The 24,403-nt window shown below is 35.1% G+C and overlaps 1 protein-coding gene across 1 annotated transcript in view; it reads right to left on the bottom strand.

The window, feature by feature from the left end:
* The window catches only part of LOC133203387 (uncharacterized), a 52,016-nt gene that overhangs the window by 22,215 nt on the left and 5,398 nt on the right, over nucleotides 1-24,403 (bottom strand). Inside the window, exons 6-23 of the mRNA XM_061339179.1 lie at nucleotides 21,825-21,921; nucleotides 21,441-21,518; nucleotides 21,085-21,141; nucleotides 19,699-19,758; nucleotides 19,064-19,128; nucleotides 18,771-18,879; nucleotides 15,702-15,875; nucleotides 15,220-15,404; nucleotides 14,950-14,987; nucleotides 14,047-14,189; nucleotides 13,426-13,520; nucleotides 9,812-9,852; nucleotides 9,303-9,500; nucleotides 4,073-4,928; nucleotides 3,434-3,458; nucleotides 2,826-2,874; nucleotides 1,615-1,979; nucleotides 15-95 (exon numbers count right to left, since the gene is read on the bottom strand). Coding sequence (XP_061195163.1) covers nucleotides 15-95; nucleotides 1,615-1,979; nucleotides 2,826-2,874; nucleotides 3,434-3,458; nucleotides 4,073-4,928; nucleotides 9,303-9,500; nucleotides 9,812-9,852; nucleotides 13,426-13,520; nucleotides 14,047-14,189; nucleotides 14,950-14,987; nucleotides 15,220-15,404; nucleotides 15,702-15,875; nucleotides 18,771-18,879; nucleotides 19,064-19,128; nucleotides 19,699-19,758; nucleotides 21,085-21,141; nucleotides 21,441-21,518; nucleotides 21,825-21,921 — 2,716 coding nt within the window. The remainder of the gene's footprint in view (nucleotides 1-14; nucleotides 96-1,614; nucleotides 1,980-2,825; nucleotides 2,875-3,433; nucleotides 3,459-4,072; nucleotides 4,929-9,302; nucleotides 9,501-9,811; nucleotides 9,853-13,425; nucleotides 13,521-14,046; nucleotides 14,190-14,949; nucleotides 14,988-15,219; nucleotides 15,405-15,701; nucleotides 15,876-18,770; nucleotides 18,880-19,063; nucleotides 19,129-19,698; nucleotides 19,759-21,084; nucleotides 21,142-21,440; nucleotides 21,519-21,824; nucleotides 21,922-24,403) is intronic.

Genomic DNA, 24,403 nt, shown 5'->3' with positions numbered 1-24,403 from the left:
TTTCTCTCTCTCACCTGTCTGATTTTCTTGAGGTATGGTGAAGATTTGAATCCACCTGCAGATATGTCACTAGATCCTGAACTGTCACTGAGATTCTGCAAACAGTAAATTCCTAATGATTCCAACAGTTTGTGTTGTCATTTATAGTGTTATAAGTTTCTGATTTCAACAGAATTATCAGGGACAAAGGAACTTAAAGTGACAGTACGGCGCATCTCATCAAAAAACTGACTTGATAAAATTTTCCGACAAGATTTGGTATTTTTTTACTGCTCATAAATGTATAAACTTTCAGAAAATTACAACTGTCACAATTAAATAATTTGGATTATTTCGTTAAAATTAATAGTTATTTATGGGACGTAAATATATACATCGCAACGTGTTTGGGGTTCCACATTCCATGTTATGCACGCATGCATAGTTTTCATAAACAAAACAGCATGGTTAGAGAGGGAAGCCCGGTAAGCCTGCTACATTGACAAAGTCGACCAAAAAGAAAAAGAAACTGAAAATAGAACTTGGAAAAAGCAACTTTCCTGACTAAAATTTAGTTTGGGGATTAATATAATCACTGGATAAGGAAGAAATGGGAACTCGGCGACACTCATGCAGGGCTCTCGAAGGTTCTATTCGACAGGTTTGTTGATACTTGTTATCATTTCTCATTTTTCCATCGCTTTCAAAGAAAAAAAATAAGTGTAAACCCAACATAAAAATACACCTTTGACTTATAAACATTGTTGCCATTTGAAGTGCTAATTTTTTTTAACTGACTGTGCAGAAAAATATTTTGTTTGACATTTGCCGCGATAACGTATGATTAGTTGGTTTTTCCTTTCTCGATCGACCCTAATACACAAAACGTCAACATTTGTACTTTTAATTCTGTTAAATTCGCCTGAAAGCAGACTAAAATCTTTACAATTATTATTTTAGATTATTTTATCAGAAAGTTATGATAATTTGCTTTTGAAAATTGCTTTTACCTAATATTCATTATAATTGTAAACTATACAGTGTAGGCACGTGTCATTTTAGAATTCACGTGGTACTAATAAACAGATCTAAGATTGCTCCAGTTCGTACGACCCTTGATTTTCCTGCAGATTCTAATTACGTTAATTTTGTTTGAGTAGAGAATATTTCTGTTTCTCAAACTGCTTACATAAACTTTATACCTTATTTCTTAGTGACATATAGGGTAAATTTGAATGAAAAAAGCACACATTTTGCAGCCGTACTGTCGCTTTAACTACATTATAAAATCAATAACTCAGATTAGTACAAAAATTATGGTTATCCTATATTTCCAGATTTATACAATGCCCTTTATTACAACTTAGTCGTAGTAAATGTTCATTTGTTTTTTATAAAATAGGATTCATATATTAACCCCTCCACCCCACCCACCCATCTCCCCCAAATTGAGGTAATGTATTCATGACTTAATTTAGTTTGACGGTCTCATACAATTGCAAATTTCTAGAAATAATGATAGCAAGTTGATAACATAGGAAAACATCTGTTCTTTGACATGCACATCATCTTTGTAATCTATACTAGAAATCTAGAAATCAAAAGGATAATAATTTTCTATTTTAAGCTGCATACCAGTTTCTCTAGCTGCCTTATTAAGTTACTGGTTACAGTAATGCTATCATCATCCTTATCCCCCTCCTCTGTGTCTGCCCGCTCTTTTTCTTTGTCTTGACCTTTAGACTTCTCAACTTTGACCTCATTCAACTCTTCCTTCTTTTTGACCTTTGACTCCAAGGCCTCCTTTTCCCCATCTTTGACCTTTGACATGACAGCTGTACTTTCCTTTTGGCTGTTGACGTCAGCTACTGTGGTGGGTGGAGATGCTGTTTTGATGTGTTCTATGCATGTTTCGTCATCTGATGAGTTTAAGGTGGTGGCTGTTGATATTGATGGATTGATGCTTATGGTAGAGGGCGCTGCTAAGGCCTTGATGTCAACTGTATGCAGCAGTATAGAAGATATTACAAGATATGCATTTGAACAGCAAACACCTCAAATTATCTCACAATAAAACTTTCTATAAGATTTTGCATTTCAACTTTCAGTAATTATTTTTAAAAATGTTAACAACAAAATGCCCATTGGCCTTAGTATAGACACCCAATATCAGGCCGCAACTTATCCCAAACATATTTTCTACAAATGAGCCACAAGCTCCTTATGATTTTCTGCTACAACTTTGTGGCACAGACAAAGGTCATCCTAGCTTGCTCTCCTAGTGCCCTTAACCTTGAACTAAATGTGACTACACCCTGTAGTCAAGTTAATGCTTTAATAATATTTTGTAATGTTTTGCCGGTACTATTTCTCTGTTGAATATGTTTGACAGTGTGACTTTAAGTGATCTGAGCACAGCAGAGTGAATACATATGAAATGCCTTTCTCCATATCTTGAACATTAAAAGGTTAAAGTTCACATGCACTTAGTTTTTGACTTTGGTTCTATCAACAGGTCCCACAATTTTAATGCCCTTTCAAGCTTAAATGCTATTTAGACCTTTTTTTTTCAATTTGACTGACATTAATTCAGTCATTAGCTGTAGAAACCTAAAATATTCAACATTTTTCTCTGGAGCAACAAATACAATATTGCTAGACTGCAGACAGAAACAGTAGAAATAGAGAGTCATCTAAGCTACTAAGGTGACCCAATAAAATAAGATAAATATTCCATACTTTTTTTCCACTGTAGATGTGACAACAACTGCATGATTGAATATAAGCAATAATGAATTTCGACAGGAAATTTATGTGGAAATATTTCAGAGCAGTTTATTACATACCTGTGTTATTTTTTCCAGATTTTGTTACCTGAATCACATCTGGTTCTTCCTATAAAATATTATTTCAGTTAACTTCAAAAGAAAAATGTAAATACATGTTTAAGAAAAAAACTACAACATTAAGTTTACAGATAATTCAGCATTTAATGAAGTAATATAAAATAATGTCCTTATTAGTTGCTCTTTTCTTCATAAAAAATAAAATCATTAGATTTCATAACTGCGCAATAAAAAATGAGGAAATGTTTTTATACGACAGTCAGGAGAAAGTTTATCTTTATTATATAACATAAAAATTTCCACTTGAAAGATTGTACATGATTATATATAATTTGCTGAGAACTTTCTATCTCAATTTTAAAATAATTCACAAATATTACATTTACTTTTTAATCAGAGATGAATCCCATATTCAAAAATACACAATCTTAGCAGAATAAGAATCTGATTTGCTCATGCCACCTCAAAAACTGCTTCTGAATACATTAAGTTTTGGAAATGAAATTTACTTAACAACTGTATTTATTTTTTAAGTTAACATTCAGTGTAACAGATGCACTATGGAGTTACTTCCCTTTAACTTTTGTTAATTTAGAGAATGTACTCACAGGTGTGTCATTTAAGTCATCCAATCTACAAATTACAAAAAAAGGTTTGAGGAATATTGACTTTTTATACAAGTATATGTAGCATATAAACACATACATCAAACAAATATTCCTAAAAAATGAAAAAAAATTTTCTTTGAAAATAAATTCGAAAAATTCTTGTTTGAGAGTGATATAATTGAAAGATTTAAAATAAATATAGAAACTTAATTAATATGAATTGTTTAACAATATCAAATGTTAGATGCCTAAAATATATTGCATTTCAGCATGCAGTTACTTGTGGATAGGATGCCTCAGCCCCCCCCCCCCCCCCAACCACCACCATCCCCCCTAATATGCAATCTAGGGCTTCTTCAACATTTTTTTTAATCACCCAAGGAGTTTGGATGAAAATGGCTCATTTTAGAGATAACAACCAAGTATCAGACTTGTTTCTTTTTGATCAGAAAAGCTCACTTGAGCCATTTGCTCAGGTGTCTTGATAAGTATTTTTTTCTTGTAATAGACCTGCAGCACAAATTTATCAATAATCATTATTTTATTGACCCTTCAGACACAACAGTGAGTTGTACATCACAATATTTAAACTGTTTCCAAAAGAATCCAAATCAAGTGATTTACAAGACATGCATGTACCTATGTTTTAGACTTGTGTCCTCAAGTGTACCAGCACTGTCTTCTGCATTGTCCCTCCACTGTGTCCCAAACTGTCTGCTTTTATCACCTATCTGTCCATCAGTGAAATCAGGGTCCATATCACACAACTCTTTGCCTTTGTTACCTGTCTGTCTGTCAGTGACATCACCACCGCTTCCACACAACTGTTTTATCATGACATCACAGTGGTTATGAGAGGTGTCTGTACAAGTCAAGTAACTAGAATTCACAGTAAAATCACCACCACAACCCACAGCACCAGTACTTTGTACACTATCACAGACTGAGTAACACAACGGGGAGGGACTCTGGGAATATGCTGAGGTACCGTGAGACTTTGACATTTTCATGGATGTGGAACAATCCTCCAAGTAATTATATGAAGAAATATAGGAATGAAAACCATCCCCACTTTCTTTTGCCATGCTAGTAGGTAAAATCTGAACTAAGCTTTCAGGGACCTCCACCTCCCTTTCCTCTTTCTGACCCCCCTCAATGGCCGCCTGGAAGCTACCGCTGCGGCACCTTGGGTAGTGCTGTTCTCCAGGTGGACAATTGTGATTGTCAATTGCTGCCTGATAACTGTGTCTTCTCTGCCCCCCACCATTGTACAGGTCATACAAATGCCCCTCCACTTGACAGCCACCATCGTCTATGTATTCCTCCCTCTCATTAACCCTCCCCACATCCAGCTGTAAATGTTCCATAGACTGCTGCACACTCTTTACATTTTTTTCATCTGTGCATATGTTGTTCTTTAGAGAAGGCAATTTTGATGGGGGTTCCTCCCTGACAGCTTGGGTCTGTGTGGCTACAAGATCAAAGGGCAAAACACCTACAATGAAAGAGATCTGTTAAAATCCATTCTTCACACAGGAAATGGAATTTAAAAAGAGGTACAGTGATCAAGCTCACAAAATAATACCCTACCCCCCTCCACACATAAAATTTCTTTAAAGTGCCTATTTGCAATTTTGTAAATGTGATCTAGAACTTGTTAAAATGACCTTAGTTAAAAAACAACAGGCCCAAGGGCCTTAACAGTCACCTGAGTATAATACAAGTAAAGGAACCATAGAACTACAGTGAAACCTGTCTAATCTGACATGCACTGGCAGACAAAGTCTGTCAGAATAGACAGGGTGTCAGATTATACAGTGTAAAGAATGTAGAAAACGGTAAAATGGGAAGGAAATTAAGGGTGGAAATTCACTGTGATGCGGATTGCACAAGGTCGGATTAGATCATTTTCACAATACAGTGAGACTTGTATAATCTGGATCTTGTGTATTCCAAAATCTTGCCTAATCCGATGTTAGCTTTAAGACCCTTTCAGTAAATTTAATTGTTTCAAATGTTGTCTAATCAGAAATTTTGTCTTATCTGAACAATTTTGTTGGAACCATTTGTGTCCGGAATAGACAAGTTTTACTGTATATAATATTGATAAATGGAGAGATGTTACCCATTAGCAAGAGAAATAGGATGACCAAGGATCAACAAAATAGTTAGTCCAGTACGCAGTAGTAATCAGTAACAAATCATAAGGTAGATTTATTTACTTGTCAGTGTTAATACATTCACAATTGTCACTTTCAACATACAGGCTAAAGAAAACAATACTGCTTAAGCATTTGTAGTAAACCCATTCCTTCTCACATTGGCCTCTCTGTTTCTTTGAACAATTAATGTACAAAGATAAGGAAGTTTTGTCTCATCTTTCTTTATTTATTATATTCAAATCTACCTGATCATTAAAAAACTATGAAAGTACCTTTTGTATTACATTAAAATTACTTAATCTTGTATATACATGTAATTCTTTATTCAATTGACCTATCAGATACATTATTTACAGTGATTAATTATCATAAGTGAAATAGCAAAGGGAAATAACTTCTATCAGTTGAATACAGATTTCACTACAAGATCAATAGAGCCCTGCCCAGCACCAGAACACTTGACCCAGTGGTCGAGAATTTCACAAATCTGGTAAAAATACCCTTGCTCAATACAATTTTGTACTCTGTTTCCCTCCTAGACACCCAGGAGCACAGAAGAGGATTTTCAAAACATTAATGCATTTTTACAGTATAATCAATAGGGTCCCATCCTAACATCAGAACCCCTGACCACGGGGCCACAATTTTCACAATTTTGGAAGAGGCATCCTTGCTCATCATAACCATGCACTTACTTTGTTTGCTTAATATAAGGAGCAGAGAAGATTTTCAGAGAATTAATGCCTTTTTCTCTATATAATTAATATAGCCCCATCCTAACACCAGAACCCATTACCCAAGGGCCATGAAATTCACATAAATATTTTGGAAGAGGCACTCTTGCTCATCATAACCATGTACTTACTTTGTTTGCTTAGTACCCAGGATTAGAGAAAGAGATTTTCAAAGAATTAAATGTAGTTTTCTCTATATAATCAATAGAGTACCGCCCGAACACCAAAACCCCTGACCCAGGGCCATGAAATTCACTATTCTGGAAAAAGCACCCATGCTCATAACTATGTAGTTTATTCAATACCCAGAAAAGAAGATTTTCAAAGAAATAATGCACTTTCACTATATGATCTATATAGCCCCACCCTAGCACAGAACCCCTGACCCTGAGACCAATAAGGCAATGAATTTCACAATTTTGGTAGAGGACACAATGCTTATTACAATCATGCCAATAGTTTGACTGCTTGATGTCCAGGAGTAAAGGAGAATATTTTTAAAGATTGCATTAATTTTGGTGGTTTTAGCCCCACCCCTCAGGCCCCTGGGGGGCAGGGACCATGAAATTCACAAATTTTGTTCCCCTTCTCCTATAAACGCTATATGCCAAAACTGGTTGATATTGGTTCAGCAGTTTCAGAGAAGAAGCTGAAAATGTTCAAATGTTAACACACAACGCACAACCAACGACGCATGACGATGTACAAAAACAGATAGCAGTAGGTCACCTGAGAGTGACTCAGGTGACCTAAAAAAGAAAAATTTCTTAAGTTTCTACATTGTCCTGCCCATTTATAAGAACATCTACTGGGAAACAAGTTTTTCGTAACTTACCACTCATGTCTGTGGTTTTCCTTAGCTCACTATTCTCTCTGTTTCTGGAGTGAAGGAATGAAAGTGACTGATCGCTTCTCATCTGAAATCAATATCTATTTTGTTTTACTATCTTCGTTAACCCTTTGCTTTAATTAAACTTCATGACACTGTCTTGTAATCTGACAGTCTCTCTTCACTACTCTTTCTTGGCTGATACTTTTCATTAAGGATAACACTCTGTTCAATAAGAGGGATTGTCTCTGTTATTATGACAATGTCTTTTTGAAGGAAAGAAAATTGAAATCATATTCCATAACTTTTTAAAAAAAAAATACTCTTAACTGTCTTGCTATTGTGAAACATCAAGAAAATAGCAATTTAAGACTTGACATCTCAAAGAGTTCTGCTTCTAGCAAATGACATTGAGATGAATGGTAGATCTGAAACATTGTATTCAGATACAGCATGGATGAAATGCTAGTAGGGAGAAAATATATACCTCCCTATAAAGAGTTTACACAAAAGTTTTAATCTTTCACTTGGTTTAAACACTGCATATCCTTTATCTAAGGGAACTCTTTGGGTGAAGTTTGAGCTAGATGATGCCAATGGGAGAAAAAATGCTCGAGAAAAGCATTTTGCAAAGATTTGCTATAACCTTGAACACTAACTTACTAGAAACTTGGCTCAAGGACACTGCACACCCTCTACCCAGGCAATGAAGTGTGAGCCAGGTAAGACCAAGGGGGAAGAAATATGCTCCAGGTAAGGATTTTACGCATAGAGGTTTTCTGACCTAGCCTTTGATCTAGAAAGTTGGTTCAAGTTCACTGCTCATTCTCTACCTACAGGCATGCTATGGGTGAAGTTTGAGCCCATCTGGGCCAAGGAAGGAGAAAATATGCTCCAGAATTTTACACAGAGATTTTTCTAACTTGACCTTTGACCTAGAAAATTGGTTTAAGTTCACTGCACATCCTCCACCCAAAAGCACTCTATGGGTAAAGATGAAGCTTGACTTGGCCAAGGGAAGATAAAACATGCTCTGGAAAAATGAAATCGGACACATATGGACAGATGGACAGTCTGATCACTAAAGGGAACCGCAGTCGGAGCCCCCTAATAATACAACTATAGACTTTTCTTGCCAGGGTATATCTACATCTCTTTGATGTCAAATACTGTAAGCAGGCCTCTAAGTGACCTCTAAAAGTTAGGCGCCAGCTGGCTCCTAATAAAAAAATTTAGTCGCCAATGCAAATCTTAAGTCGCCGGGCAATTTTTTCTCAGGCGCAAAAAGCTAATATTAGTCAATATAGGGACCCATGAGGCGTAGTCATGGGAGGGGGTTTTCAAAGTGCTCCTTCCACTTTTGAAAGAGGAGGGTCATAAGAGTTTCTTTGTGCCCCACCCCCTTGTCGGAATAGTAATGTAGGAGATACAGGTAACTAGGAAATGATTTTCTCCAATTTAAAATTTCTTTCTAAAATCTCTTCTGAAAAAAAATTGTTGAAAATGTTTATAGGTCCAGAATTCGGCAATAGCCAAGTCAAGTTAAAATGGTTGCCAATTTGGTGACTTATAGAGAAATTTTAGGCGCCAATCAAAAATTAAAGGCACCATGGCGACTAAATTAGTCGCCAATTAGAGGCCAGTGTGTAATTGTACATATTAAATAAGGGCACTCAAAATTTAGTGCAATCTTTCTCATACTGATCAGCATAATGAATTAGTGCATTTGGAGCTAAGCTTCTCAATGTATTTGTTTCAATCATACATAAGCATATACTTAGTGGACAGGAAGTAGTTAATGTGAAAGGCACTAAAATATGATTACCAATAAAATATACATGTATTGTTACAGTATGTACAGCATATCTCAGTGAGGGTTTTAGATCTTTGTGTAAGTATGCCTACTGATCGATACTCCAAATTAGCTATCATGATAAATATGTAATAAATCTAGAATTAGAAGATTCTACACTATTGGAAATGCATGGACAAAACAGGCTTTAAAAAAAATGGTAAATATATAATATATACACAAAATTATAAAGTTAATCAATCTCTGCATGCCAAATATGATTTTTAACCTTGTTGAGTATAACCTTGACATGACATGATGGAAGTGACATTCTCCTTAATGAAATCAATACCTCTGACTCCAATGTTCACAATATTATCTGTAGTACTCACTTTACTTTCCTTGATTTTCTGTGTTAGCTGATTCTCAGCTCGCTGACGTTCCAACTCTAGTACTGCCTTCTCTGCCTCTAGATCTTTCACTTTAGTTTGCTGGTTCTCAATATCTCTGTGTGCTTTCTCTACCTCATCTATCAATCCATTGACTTTACCTACAACATAAAAAAAAAAAATTCTCATAAAGCTATCATAAATAGTTTGAATAGAACAAAAACTCAAGACCAAAAATGTATTCATTTCCTCTAAATTGCACAGAGTTGGTAACTGGGTTTTCTAAAATTAAATTTCCCCTTTTAAAATTACTTGCAACTAAGACTGTTTTCTAAGAAATTAATAGAGAGATTTTTAGAGACTAATTTCTTGATAGTTTGAGGCCTAAGTTGTTGACTGAAAACAAACAAATCAAAACAAAATGCCCCTTGATTTCAATTTCTTGTGTCATAAAAGATTATATTTAACCAACCTTGTAGCTTTTTATTTTTCTCTGTTAGGTCTTTATTCAAACTGAAAAAAAAACAAATATATATATATTTCAAACATTCTTTAATCAGTTTAATTAATTAAAATGATAAAGTCATGCATATTTCACCTACTTAATGTATTTCTCTCTTATATATGCCACCGTGCATTGCTATTAATGCATGTGTTTTGAGACATTAAATTCCCAAACATGCATTTATTCTTGAAAAACAAAAAAAATTGACATCAAGAACATTTCTAGAGTTCAAATCTTGGTTATCTTGTTGATATATTATAGAAACTCTTCTTTTTTGACTACACACTGGGAATGAAAAATGACTTCAACCATTGATTTTCTTTCAACAAACCACAACAAAAATTAAGTATAAAATCTGTTTTAACTTCCGCCTACTAAAGACCCCTTTCACATGTTGAACAACACATTTTTAGAATTCCTACTGTCTTTGAAACAATCTACTATTCCTTTTTTGCATTTGGTCAGCTTGGACTCTCCATTTCTTCTTCTTTTATATGGGATAATTCAAACACTGTAAGACCATTTTATGTGAGTCATACACAGCTCAGATGTTTCGTGTGATCAGCATTTGCTCCCTGTTTGTTCATGGTTTAATTGCTTGCATGATAAGGCCAATGACAATGACGCTTTTTGCTATAATAGTGAAAACTGAAGGTGGACAGCTATAAAAATAAAGGATTTTTTCAAACCTCTGACGGAGAAAAATGGAAATCGGAAGAATAAAAAGAAAAATCATAAGGGTTTACAGCTTTAGAACTGTATTGTACCATAGAATACCATGTAAAAGATGCTATGTTTTCTAGTTTTGATGTCATTTCATTGTACTACCAGGAAATCTGTTGAATAAATATGCAAAAGTGACTCTTGTTTCATGCATATAGAGTTCTTTTCAGCAATTGGCCATAACTGAAGTACTCCCATTGTTGAAACTTTTCAGAAATGAAAACAAATTTTAGTGCTTAAAATCAAGCAACAAGCAATAAGGGAGAGGACAGCTAAGCAAACTGTAAGGAAAATGCTCAATTATCTTCAGAAAGTAAATTAACTCAAAACACAGGTCTACAATATTTTGACTTTAAATTATTTAAATCTTAATGAAACATTCTTACACCTGGTATTTCGTCGAATCAGTATTTTCAAAGTCTAACAATTATACACTGGTGCATTAGATAAGATTAATCTTACTGTCAAAGACTTTACTTCTCTACATAAAATACATTTAAAAGATATTTTGTACAATTGTTTATGGTATTTTCATTTTATCTCATTGCGCATGAAGAAAAACCATTTCACAATGTTTCTTGTAAAGGTGTTCACTGAAGTTATTTCCCTTGTTAAATTTGCCCTATTTATCCAAGACTTCTTATAAGGGAGGTCATTCTATAATGACAATCACAATTGTATGATTGCCATGCAACAACCAAGCAATCACAGAACAGTCGTATGAGTATTATCAGAGGTAATTGAATTTGGATATCTTGACAGTCGCAAAAAACTCAATCTATTTATTTAAACAATAAAACCCTTTCTTTGCTCATACAGAAATTAATGTTGCGACAATACAGAAAAAATAATTAACACGTGCAAGCTCCTAAACTGAGAATGAGAACAGTAGCTATAGATCATCTCTGCTATATGAGACCATCTTGTTACCCTTTACTGGACACAGATTACTGTACATGTACATAATTTGGCGTATTCAAAATTTAGCGCAATCTCTGGGTATGGAGTTGTTGGCGTAATCATGAATTAGCGCTTCTTGTGTCCGTGTCATATATTGTATCTATAAATGATTTCTTAGCGGTATTCATGAATTAGCGCATTGTTGTCTGCACCAAAGCCGCTAAAATATGAAGCCTGCTTTTTTAAGTACACATATAGTATTCTAAACATGTATATGCTAAAAATTGTGAAACTTAATATAAAATTCAATGTCCTTAACTAAATAATGGAAAAAAAATGAAAACAAATCTCCAGCCTAATTAGGATTAAATATTACCAATAATTGATGATCCTACAAATGAAAAATGATGGTCAGCTGATAGTAATGTACATGAAATTTCATGAAGGAAAATTTAGCAAAATATCTTACACATCATAAATCACAATGCACAGTGTCTCCGACTCAAGAATTAAACAAGGCATTATCAGCTTCTGGTTTTGTTCACTTGACATCTCTAAATCCATCCACTGTGGTATACGAAAATGATGCGACATAGAAAATCCTTGCAATATATCTCAGCTTTTAATAGAAGTTCATAGAAGAATTCACCTATAAATTAATTTTAAATTCCATTCCTTGAAGAGCTAGTAGATGAAATGAGAAGTTGACAACAAGAAAGACCTTAATCAAGAATAATGTCAGGTGTGCATTTTTAAAATCAGACTTGCATTGATGTGTTGAAGTCAAAACCCAAAATAATTTAATTTTCAGGACAAAATTAAAGAAAAAATGATAATCTGGCTCTGGATTCCAATTGTTCAGCTCAACAACACTTCCATATCAAAGAAAGTTCACACAATGTAAGCTATAAAATCCTAGCTCCATATTCTGTGTGTCTCACATAAAAAAACACAAAGTTTCTCTGAAGTCATAAATTGCTATTCCCTTAAGTTCCCTGTCTTTGACAGTACGAAGTACGCGGAGACCTCCTCTTAACAACTCAAGCCTGCCTCTCTCCCTCAATATTGATTGGCTGATCTCGTTAAAGATGGACCAACTGTCATGTATCACAAAGATCTGAATCCCCATTCTGTTTATTTATTGTTAAATGAGGGACAACCAGCAACAGCTCTATCGAGGCCCCGTGACGTGCAGGAGAAATGATTCCAAATCCAATAAAGGCAAAATTTAATGCAATTCAGGGAAATTATTGTCTGTGTTGGAAGAGAAGAGAGGGACTTAGATCCCAGGCTATAACAATTAAGACTACAATTCTGACACAAACAATCCATTTCTGGCTCTTGTCTTTTCAAGTATAATTAAGTGTGCAACAATGAGTTGCATTAAATAATATCTAAAAGACATTCTTCTATAATTCCTACACAATAGTTACATTATAGAATGTTTCACAAGTCTGGCATAAAACTTGGGAACAAAATCCATAATTCTCACAGAACTAGACAGCTATATCAATCCAAAGAGGCCCAGCTTTTCTCAATACACAGGATTTTAGAATAGACCCAAAACTGATATTGACCTCCACAAAAATCTTATATCATAAATAATTGAACAGCTTTTTTCTCTTTTAATTATTAATTCTAAAGGTAACATTTGAATGCATCGGTGCAAAGTAAAATGAAACTTCAGTCCAAAATAGGGATTTACACAGATATTTATGTTGACCTTGTGGAAGATATTTGGTGGTGAATGCACGTACATCTTTTAATGTACACATAATCCATTTGTAGATTTCTTAAGATTTGGATTTGCAAAATAATTGTTGCCATAATAATGGATTAATGCATTTTTAAAAATAATTACTGCTAAATTGTATTGATAGAAACAATTGTTGCCATAATAATGGATTAATGCATTTTTAAAAATAATTACTGCTAAATTGTATTGATAGAAACATCACCTTTGTAGTTTATAGATTTCCAGCTTTAAAACTTTCTCGGCTCCTGATTTTTTGTTTTTATCCACAATGACAGCAGTTCTTTCCTTTCCTCTCAACTACAATATGAAAATATATATCTTTGTTTTCCTGTATAGTCTTTAGCATAACCAAAATATTAAAAAGAGCCAAATTTTGTAGCACCTGATTCATGGACAATTAAATTTTTTTTTCAATCACTGCTTCATTGTATTAATCAAAGTGCCTTATTTGACTCTAAAAGAGCTCTGACATATCTTTGTATAAAATGTTAATACAGTTTAGAAAAATCTTAAAGATTCATACAATAATATATAAATATTTTACTTTTGTTCTATCTATCCAGGTTTGATCTAAACCTTATAGTTGTCCCTGACACATTCATTTCCTATACACTGGCCTAGTAAAATATATTTTATTTTCAAACTTGAAAGTCAGTTCTTCATGTTATAAATAAGAAATCTATAAAAACACTTGTCTCTTTCAGGAGTATTCCAAAATTCCCATTTATTTAGAGTCAAAGAATTTGAAAACACAGACATGCCTTAAAAAACTCATTCAGGAGGAGAATTCATTAAGTTTAACAAATTGCTTGTAGGACCAGACCTTTCTCTCCATAAACTTGATGTGGGCTCTCTCCTGATCTATCTGGTCCTTTAGAATCAGGAGTCGTTTGTCTGTCACCGAGTCCCATGAGATTCTATTCTCCATCACATCATCAGCCGCATCCTTCAGAACAGCATTCTCTTCTGTTTGCCAAACAAAATGTATCAAATATCTAATAACAACTTAAGAATAACAAGAGGTCCATGGGTTACAATGCTTAAAATAAAATAAAATTTATTAAAAATAAATATGCACATAAATAAAACCCATTGTAGTCTTCATTTTCAATTTCAAAAAATGTAATTTACAGAACATTGAAGTCAATTAAGTTGATCAAAATTGTAGTCTTGTACTGACAAGAGGAATTTTAAATGATCCACTCCCAAATTAATCAATATTGGTTATCTCCCTTATACACATAAAAGAATGTGGTCGTTCATTTGAACAAATTTGAATCCCTTCATATAAAGATGCTTTGTGGTATTTCAGTTGAAATTGGCCCAGTGTTTTCTGGAGAACTGGATAAGAATGTAAGATTAGAGATACATACTAGACAAACTGTTTAGAAAAGCTCATATGAGCTTCTGGCTCAAGTAAGCTAAAAATTGAGATTAAAAATTACGAATTTTACACAGAAAACCAACTATTATTTGCGTCATCTTTTATTCGCGATTCGTCAGATTGAAATCAATATGCTGCAATTTGTTTTCGCGACTTAGGCAACACCCTCTACAAATACAAAGCAAAATAAATGGTTCGTGGTGATAAATATTCGCAAATAAAAGTTCATCGCGAAATTCGCAAATATTTCTCGCACGCAAATAAAAGTTGGTATTGATATATACTATTTCCTTGGAGTTTCAACATATGCCATCTTACATGGCATCTGAAAACTGGATTTACCTTTAAGCTTCTTCACTTTTTTCTTCTGGCTACATAACCTGTCAAAATGAAGAAAATTAAACCCATCCATGGGAAAAAGATGAACTAGATTCATCTGATGTCTACATTTTTTTTTCTAAGCTAGAGTGGTCAACTTGTGCAAATGTATACCTTTTTATCTACGTCAGTTCTGACTTAAGCTAGAGTGATCATCCTTTGTGCCAGTTTATTACCTTTCATCAATGTCTGTTTTGGTCTGAGCCAGAGTGGTCACCCTTTGGGTCAGTTTACCTTTTATCCACATCTGTCTTGGCTTGAGCGAGAGTGGTCACCCTTTGTGACAATTTAGACATTTGGTCCTCCACCTTCCTGACAAATTCTGAAGTAAAGGATCCATCCCCCGAGGCTCCCCCTGCCCCCAGAAATTCTCGGATCTCCTCCAGCAGGGTGTCTTGTTTATTCTGGTATTTCTCCATCTGTGTATATACATAAATTCAAAGAAACAAAAATAAGGCATACCTGTTAAGAAAGAGAGATTGAACCATTTGCCATTTAACTGCTATTTAAAATCGCCAACATAAATGCACTTCAACTTTTTTGTACAGATAACTTTGAACACTTTATATTTCACATCAAGAAAATATTACTGATAACAATTCCTTTATCTCAAACAAATTGCACTGGCCTCTAAACTGTAGAGAAATTAAGAATCGGCATGCATTAACAACCAAGACTTTTCTCTGACTTTATAACCCCTCTTGTGTTACACCTACAAATTTGGATACATCCATGGTGAGGTCATCTTTCAGTGAAACAGAGTAAATACTGATGTTTGGATCACTCCCCTCCATGTCTTCACCATCCGAGGAAAACACAGGAAAGATCTGGTCCATTTCATCTATTTCTTTCTCACACAAGGGAGAGGGCATGTGATCCCCACTCTCCAACTATCAAAAATAAGAACAAGTGAAAAGCTGTCAATCTGATAGCAAACCAGGTGTTATTTTATGTGAACAGTATTAGTATTTCTTGCATGAATTATAAATCCTTATATTCTGAAAACTGTAGGAAGTGACACATTCACAATGTTAATGTACCCTGAGAACATGTTTTGCATAAAAATGACCAATTTCAGCATGTGGTATATTTCCCATAAATGACCAATAATCAAAATCCAAGTACTATGAAAGTGTCTGATGTATGTACAATTGATCTTCAATATAAGCAAGGTGATTTGTGAAAAACTGATGCCCCCATATGGCAGCTCATGGGAAAGGTATAAGTTTCTCAAATGCTCAAATGAAAGTCAAACTCCAAGGTCAAGAGATCAAAACTATTGTTACACAAAGATAGGTCTTGTCACAAGGAATACGCCTGTAAAATATGAAAGCCCTTGCAGGAACCATTCAGAAATTATAATCAAGGTCAAAGTTTTTCAAAAGTAGGTCAAACTCTGAGCTCAAAGTCATGAGGTAAGAAAATATTGGTACTTATGAAAAGGTCTTGTCACAATGAATACATCCATGAAATATGTAAGCCCTTGCATCAAATGTTCAAAAGATATGGCCAAGGTTGTTAAAGTTTTTACAAAAGTAGGTCAAACTTCAAGGTCAAGGTCAAAATTATTTGTACCCAAGGGTAGGTATTATTACATGGAATACAAATGCAATATATATACAGTAAAATTTGTCTAATCCGGACTCTGAGTACTCCAGAATATTGTCCAGTTCGACTAAAAATTTTAGTCCCATGCACTTCTTAAACAAATGTATTATAAAAATTCTGTGTAGTCTGGATAGTGTCTATTCTGTATTCTGTACGGCCATATTGGTCACAACTGCTCATAATTAACGGTAATTAGCCCCACAAAATTACCCGAGTCACCTCAATGCAATTAACTGATTAACACCTGCTAATGTGTGTTTACATTAGTGTCATGAAACGAACTGAAATGTGGCGGTAACACTGCCCACTTAAAGAAATAAATGATCAAATTACAAGTAAATAAAACAAGATGTGTTTGTGAAACATTGATGCCCCCGTATGGCAGCTCATGGTGAAGGTTAAAGTTTCTCAAATGCAAGTCAAAATCCAGGCCAAAAGATAAAAAATGTTAAATTTGAAAGCCCTAGCTGCAACTGTTCAAAAGTTATGGTGAAGGTTAAAGTTTTTTAAAAGTAAGTAAAACATCAAGGTCAAGGTCAAAGTTGTTGGTATCCAAAGGAAGGTCTTGTCACAAGGATTACATATGTAAAGTATGAAAGCCCTAGCACCAACCATTCAAAAGTTATGGACAAGGTTAAAGTTTTTCGAAAGTAGGTCAAACTCCTATGTCAAGGTCAAAGTGGTTGGTATTCAAAGAAAAATCTTGTCACAAGGATTACATATGTGAAGTATGAAAGCCCTAGCACCAACCATTCAAAAATTATGGCGAAGGTTAAAGTTTTTTAAAAGTAAGTAAAACATCAAGGTCAAAGGGTCAAAGTGGTTGGTATCCAAAGGAAGGTCTTGTCACAAGGATTACATATGTGAAGTATGAAATCCCTAACATCAACCATTCAAAAGTTATGGCCAAGGTTAAAGTTTTTCAAAAGTAGGTCAAACTCCTAGGTCAAGGTCAAAAGGTCAAAGTGATTGATATCCAGAGGAAGGTCTTGTCACAAGGAATACACATGTGAAGTATGAAACCCCAAGCACCAACTGTTCAAAAGTTATGGCCAAGGTTAGAGTTTTTCAAAAGTAGGTCAGACTCCAAGGTCAACGTCAAAAGGTCAAAGTTGTTGGTATCCAAAGGAAGGCCTTGTCACAAAGAATACACATGTAAGTGAAGTTTGAAACCCCAAGCAACAACTGTTCAGAAGTTATGGCCAAGGTTAAAGTCTCATAAAATTTTGCAAAAGTGGGTCAAACTCCAAGGTCAAGGTCAAAAGGTCAAATATTATGGTACCCAAAGAAAGGTCTTGTCATAAGGAATACACATGTGAAATATGAAAGTCATAGCTCCAACCAATCAAAAGTTATGGGCAAGGTTAAAGTTGACAACAGACAAACAGATAAACAGACAAACAGATAAACAGACAAACAGACAGACAGGACAAAAACAATATACCCCCGGGATCTTTCAATCCTGGGGCATAAAAAAGTACTTACTCATTTAACTTGCTTATGCCGCCATATCAGTATAACATTAAATCAATGACAATATAGGTACACGATTTATAAATCAAAATAAAAATCGGGATCCAAACTCAAACGACTCATTTCAAACCGGCACCACAACATTGGGGGGAAGACATAAATGTTTATATAAAAATTAAAATGTCGATTCAATAATTATCAGATCGTAAATAATTGTGTTCATGGTTATGTTGAACGCACCTTTTGACTTGCAAAACCCGCATCTGATAAATACGTGTCTGTAGATTTTGACATTTCACGTTGAAAGTCTAGAACTTTGTGAACGAAAAGAAAAATTGACAGTAAGTGACGCTTTACTTTTGAATAATTTCTAGACTCCAAAAATATCGAATGGAGTTATCATTTATAAATGCACAAAAAAAAAAAATGACTAAGTTCAACAGCTGGTATCGAAAATCAAAATCCAAGTAATATGCACATCTCTGACATATATACAATTGATATGCAAAAAAAAAAAGGTCCCATCTTGAAAACTGTAGTAGGAGTTATCTAGACAAATGATGTACCATTTAGGCAGCCACCACCCCACCAATTTCATCATTTCATAAACAAGATTTATCCTACAGAAAACCCTGGAGATAAAAATAAACACCAATGGTACACAAAGTCTGTCTTATACAACATATGATCTCAATGTTACTTACCATTCCTTTCAATTCCATACAGATGGAGCTGTTCTTCTTGATTGGGGTACTACAGGGAAACCTTGTAAAATGCTCCTCCTTCTCTCTGTATTCAGTGGACTGTTTGAGACTGGTAAAAAACAAACAAAATCACTATCAGGTTAGAATGAATAACCAAACAAATATATAAAGATAAGTTTTTTAAAAATCCTTTTTCAGAGCTTTGAACAATATCAAAAACTAGAACAGACTTCTTGTGGAGTAAAATACAAGTATTCATTTTTCCGATTGAATGAAAATAAGTATAACTTAACCTTATAAAGGCTTCATTAGACTGGTTGAGCTTAGATTGAAGGTCTGTGTTCTCCACTTTCAGTTCCTATAAAAAATGCATATTACAGTATTTATACATTCTAAAGAATTTGGAGAGAAGTCTACTATGATTTTTAAAACATTACTTCTACATTTTTGAAAGGAAAAAAATTTTGCAATAACTCAAAAATAAAATTTCTTTCTTTTTCTTCAACTGAATTCACTGCCACTTTTCAGACAAACTTTGAGGGCATGCAAACCTAAACGAAATACAATAAAACTTCTCTAATTCGAACACAATTGGTTCCAAAGAATTTGGCCGCATTAAACAACATGTAGGATTAGACAACATTTTAAACAATGAAATTTACTGAAAGGGACTTCATGTTTAGATCGTATTAGGCAAGATTCCAGAATACACAGCATCCAGATTAGACAAGTTTCACTGTACTGTCAGCTTGAGCAGCTTGAGAATTAAGCTTGTCAGCTTATTGGATTTTTTTTTTTACTTTATATTTACATAACTACAGGTCAATATACTGATTTTGTCAAGGAAAACAAAATTCTGATCAAGGTCATCCCCATAAAGACACAATCGATCTTGACAGAAATGTCTATAGTATATGAGCCCCCATACCTGAACAGTGTTTGACAAATAAAGCAGCTGGTTCTGTTGATTCTTCAGCTCCTCAAACCTCTGGAAAAAAGTAAAAATTACTGTTTTTATACAAATTTATCACAATCACTATGCTCTAGCCTATTTTCAAACTGAATGACCTGTAGTAAGAATTGCTGTTATTTTTTTTTTTCAATCTGGACTCATATTATATGTGAGCAATCATAAAGCATAATATTGTCTCTATCTCAAATCCACGAACTCATTCAAAGTTAAATGCTTAAAAATTATAGTAGTATTAAAATAACAAGAGATGATTGTGAAACACTTATGACCCCCCCCCCCCCCCCAATAATTGAAATTTTTCTAAATCCAAGGGGCATAACTCTGTCAAAAATTGCTTGATCATACCCAAAACACAACTTAACCTAGATAATTTTGTGATAAATCTGTATAACTCATTTCAGTATGTGCAACCTCTGCAAAGAAAATGAACGGAAACTGCAAATAATTTGAATTTTTCTAAGTCCATGGGACACAACTCAAAAATTGCTCGATCGTACCAAAACAGAACTTGACCTAGATATTCTTATGATAAATTTGTATACCAAATTTCATTTCATTATGTGCAACCTCTGCTTAGAAAATGAACAGAAACTGCAAATAATTGGAATTTTTCTAAGTCCATGGAGCATAACTCTGTCAAAAAATGCTTGATCGTAATCAAATCAGCACTTGACCTACATATTCTTATGATAAATCTGTATAGCAAATTTCATTTTAGTTTGTGCAACCTCTGTGGAGAAAATGAATGGAAACTGCAAACAAGTGTAATTTTTTCAAGTCCAAGGGGCATAACTCTGTCAAAAATTGCTCAATCATACCCAAAACAGAGCTAGACCTAGATATTCTTATGATAAATCTGTATACCAAATTTCATTTCTGAATCAGTATGTGCAACCTCTGCGGCGAAAATGAACGGAAACTGTTGGTGGACCAACAGACAGACAGACCAATCGACAGACAGCAGCAAAGCAATATGCCCTCCCTCCTTCGAAGAAGGGCATAATAAAATTAAAACCAAATTACCGGTATTAAATTGAGTATTACAGCTGAGACATATATATGTTACAACTGACAATTACATGTACCATGCACATGCAATGGACATCTTCAGAATAAAAACTTGATTTACCAGCATCACCTATCATTTTACTGAGTAAAATACAACACTTTTGCAATGGTAAGAGATAAATCTATTTCAAATTTTGTCTACAATATCTATAGTTCAGAATGCAGCTGATGGCATGAAATCCATAGAGACAATTAAAGAAAGACAACTCTTCAATTTCAAATTAAAAAATGTTCAAGTGTATTCAGTTGTAGATATTTTATGCTTTTAATTACCTCTGACAGTTGGATTTCTTGTGCTCTTTTTACCTCTGTCATCTGCTCTATCTTATGCTATATGTTTTAAAACAGATCAAATATGTCTGTACATTAATATCTTCTTCTATCAATCTAATCATACTACAAATTTCAACAAATTTTAACGAAAACAGTATAACAACCTTTAATTCAAATTCATTTGTGTGACTGCTGAAAAAAAAGTGACATCAACTCCTATGAAAATTTCAAAATTCCATCTACTTCAAAACTTATTGTCAATTCATTGAAAGTTTGCTCAATAAAACTGTAAATTTGAGAAAAAGGCAAGCAGCTAGCAAGTCTAGAGTTTCAAATCATTTATTTGTTTTGTTTACCTCATACTCTACAATATTTCCCTTCAGTTCTTTGTTGCTTGTCTTTAAATGATCTAAATCACCTGTAAGACTCTCTATCTGTAACAAAAATATTTCTATATTTAGTAAGATCTCAGTCAAAACAAAAACCAAATAACAAACAAACAAACAAACAAACAAAAAAAAATGAATAGAAAATAAAAAAATCGAAAAACATATTTTTCATTATGTTTATCTCGTTTTCTTTAATGTTTCAAATTTCAAGTGGGCTTTTTCACCCCCGATTTTTTTCTTGAGTAAACATGCATCTTGACTTTTCTACTTAAGTGGTAAATTTGTTAAGCATGATACAGAATGTTTGGGGGTACTAATTCTAATTAACAGTGACTGTGTATGAATACTGACCTTATGATGGAGTTCTTGTTTCTGGTCCTGAAGTCTCAGAATTAGTTCCTCATTTTCATTGTCCTGCTGTTGTTTCAGCTGAATGGCTTCTTGCAAACTGCAGACAGAAATTCATCAGTGACTAAGCAAATAAAATGTACTTAGTGTTTTTTTTTTACCCATAAGATTACCTGTATTTTGACATTCTACATATATCAATTACCCGGGTATCCTATGCAATTACAGGTAATGACAGACTTTACATACATAGGATAAATGAAAAGCAAATTGATCAATATTTTTCTTAACTGAGCCAAGATTTAGATTGTATACGTATTATTTATAGGAGAAAAAAAAGCATTTCAAAATGTTGTGTAAATATGAACAATAGATTTATAATTTTATTTACATAACACTGTACATCTTCAATATATATAGTGTGAAAAAAGACTTAATATATCCTCCAGGCTTATCAAATAATTGTGAAAAGATTTTAAACTAAATATTTTAAACTTATTCTTTAGTAAGTTTATTGAATGAATGAATGACCATCCAGAACAATTCCAGTTATGTTTTGTTCAATCATTCTAAGTGGAATACAAGTGTGAATGGTGGGAGGCTTAAAGGGACAATAAAGAAAGAAAGTCTAAAGTGTGAAGGAGGTGAGAAGTGGATATAGGAGGTGAGGAGTGGATGTAAGGGTTGAGGAGTGGATGTAGAACGTGAGGAGTGAATGTAGGAGGTGAGGAGTGGATGTAAGAGTTGAGGAGTGGATGTAGGAGGTGAGGAGTGGATGTAGGAGGTGAGAAGTGGATGTAAGAGTTGAGGAGTGGATATAGGAGGTGAGGAGTGAATGTAGAACATGAGGAGTGCATGTAGGAGGTGAGGAGTGAATGTAGGAGATGGGGTGTGGATGTAGGAGATGAGGAGTGGATGTAAGAGGTGAGGAGTGGATGTGGGAGATGAGGAGTGGATGTAGGAGGTGAGGAGTAGATGTTGGAGGTGAGGAGTAGATGTAGGAGGTGAGGAGTGTATATAGGAGGTGAGGAGTGAATGGAAAAAGTGAGGAACTGGATATAGGAGGTGAGGAGTGGAGGCAAAAGCTGAGGAGTGGATGTAAGAGTTGAGGAGTGGATATAGGATGTGAGGAGTGGATGTAGAACGTGAGGAGTGGATGTAGGAGGTAAGGAGTGGATGTAGAACATGAGGAGTGAATGTAGGAGGTGAGGAGTGGATGTAGGAGGTGAGGAGTAGATGTAGAACGTGAGGAGTGAATGTAGGAGGTGAGGAGTGGATGTAGGAGGTGAGGAGTGGATGTAGGAGGTGAGGAGTAGATGTAGAATGTGAGGAGTGGATGTAGGAGGTGAGGAGTGAAGGTAAGAGGTGAGGAGTGGATAATATAGGAGGTGAGGAGTGGATATAGGTGAGGAGCGAATGTAGGTGGTGAGGAGTGGATGTAGGAAGTGAGGAGTGGATGTAGGAGGTGAGGAGTGGATGTAGGCGTTGAGAAGTTGATATAGGAGGTGAGGAGTGGATATAGGAGGTGAGGAGTGGATATAGGAAGTGAGGAATGGATATAGGATGTGAGGAGTGGATATAGGAGGTGAGGAGTGGATATAGGAAGTGAGGAGTGGATGTAGGAGGTGAGGAGTTGATATAGGAGGTGAGGAGTGGATGTTGGAGTTGAGGAGGGAGAAAAGAGATGGAGATAAAAAGGAGAGGAAGAACAGGAAATAGGAAAGAAAGAGGAAGGATATCTCCTGTCCACTTCCACAACATTGTTGGTGGCATTACTCTTTTCGTTTCTTTTGTCTTGACTGGGAGAGAGGGGGTGGGTGGGGTCCCGTACTTACTACTTGACTTTCCTGACCAGGCTACAGTATCATTGGTGGCGTTACTCTGGGTTAGGTTCTCCTCTTGACTGTAGATCTGCTGTTGTAGTGTGGTGTTGGTTTTTTTTTTTTTTTTTTTGGGGGGGGGGGGGGGGGGGAGGGTATACTTACTACTTGACTTTCCTGACCAGGCTACAGTATCATTGGTGGTGTTACTCTGGGTTACGTTCTCCTCCTGACTGTAGATCTGCTGTTGTAGTGTGTTTTTTTTGGGGGGGGGGGAGGGTATACTTACTACTTGACTTTCCTGACCAGGCTATCATTGGTGGCATTACTCTGGGTTAGGTTCTCCTCCTGACTGTAGATCTGCTGTTGTAGTGTGGTGTTGGGAGGTTTTTTTTGGGGGGGGGGGGGGAGGGAGGAGGAGTGCCGTACTTACTACTTGACTTTCCTGACCAGGCTATCATTGGTGGCATTACTCTGGGTTACATTCTCCTCCTGACTGTAGATCTGCTGTTGTAGTGTGGTGTTGGTTTATTTTGGGGGGGGGGGAGGGTATACTTACTACTTGACTTTCCTGACTAGGCTATCATTGGTGGCGTTACTCTGGGTTACGTTCTCCTCCTGATTGTAGATCTGCTGTTGTAGTGTGGTGTTGGGGGGGGGGGGTTATACTTACTTCTTGACTTTCCTGACCAGGCTATCATTGGTGGCGTTACTCTGGGTTACGTTCTCCTCCTGATTGTAGATCTGCTGTTGTAGTGTGGT

This window comes from Saccostrea echinata, unplaced genomic scaffold, assembly GCF_033153115.1.
Source record: "Saccostrea echinata isolate AGI-Se365-2 ecotype Australia unplaced genomic scaffold, CSIRO_AGI_Sech_v1 ptg000050l, whole genome shotgun sequence".
Classification (NCBI taxonomy): domain Eukaryota; kingdom Metazoa; phylum Mollusca; class Bivalvia; order Ostreida; family Ostreidae; genus Saccostrea; species Saccostrea echinata.
This window is presented reverse-complemented; position numbering and strand designations above follow the sequence as displayed.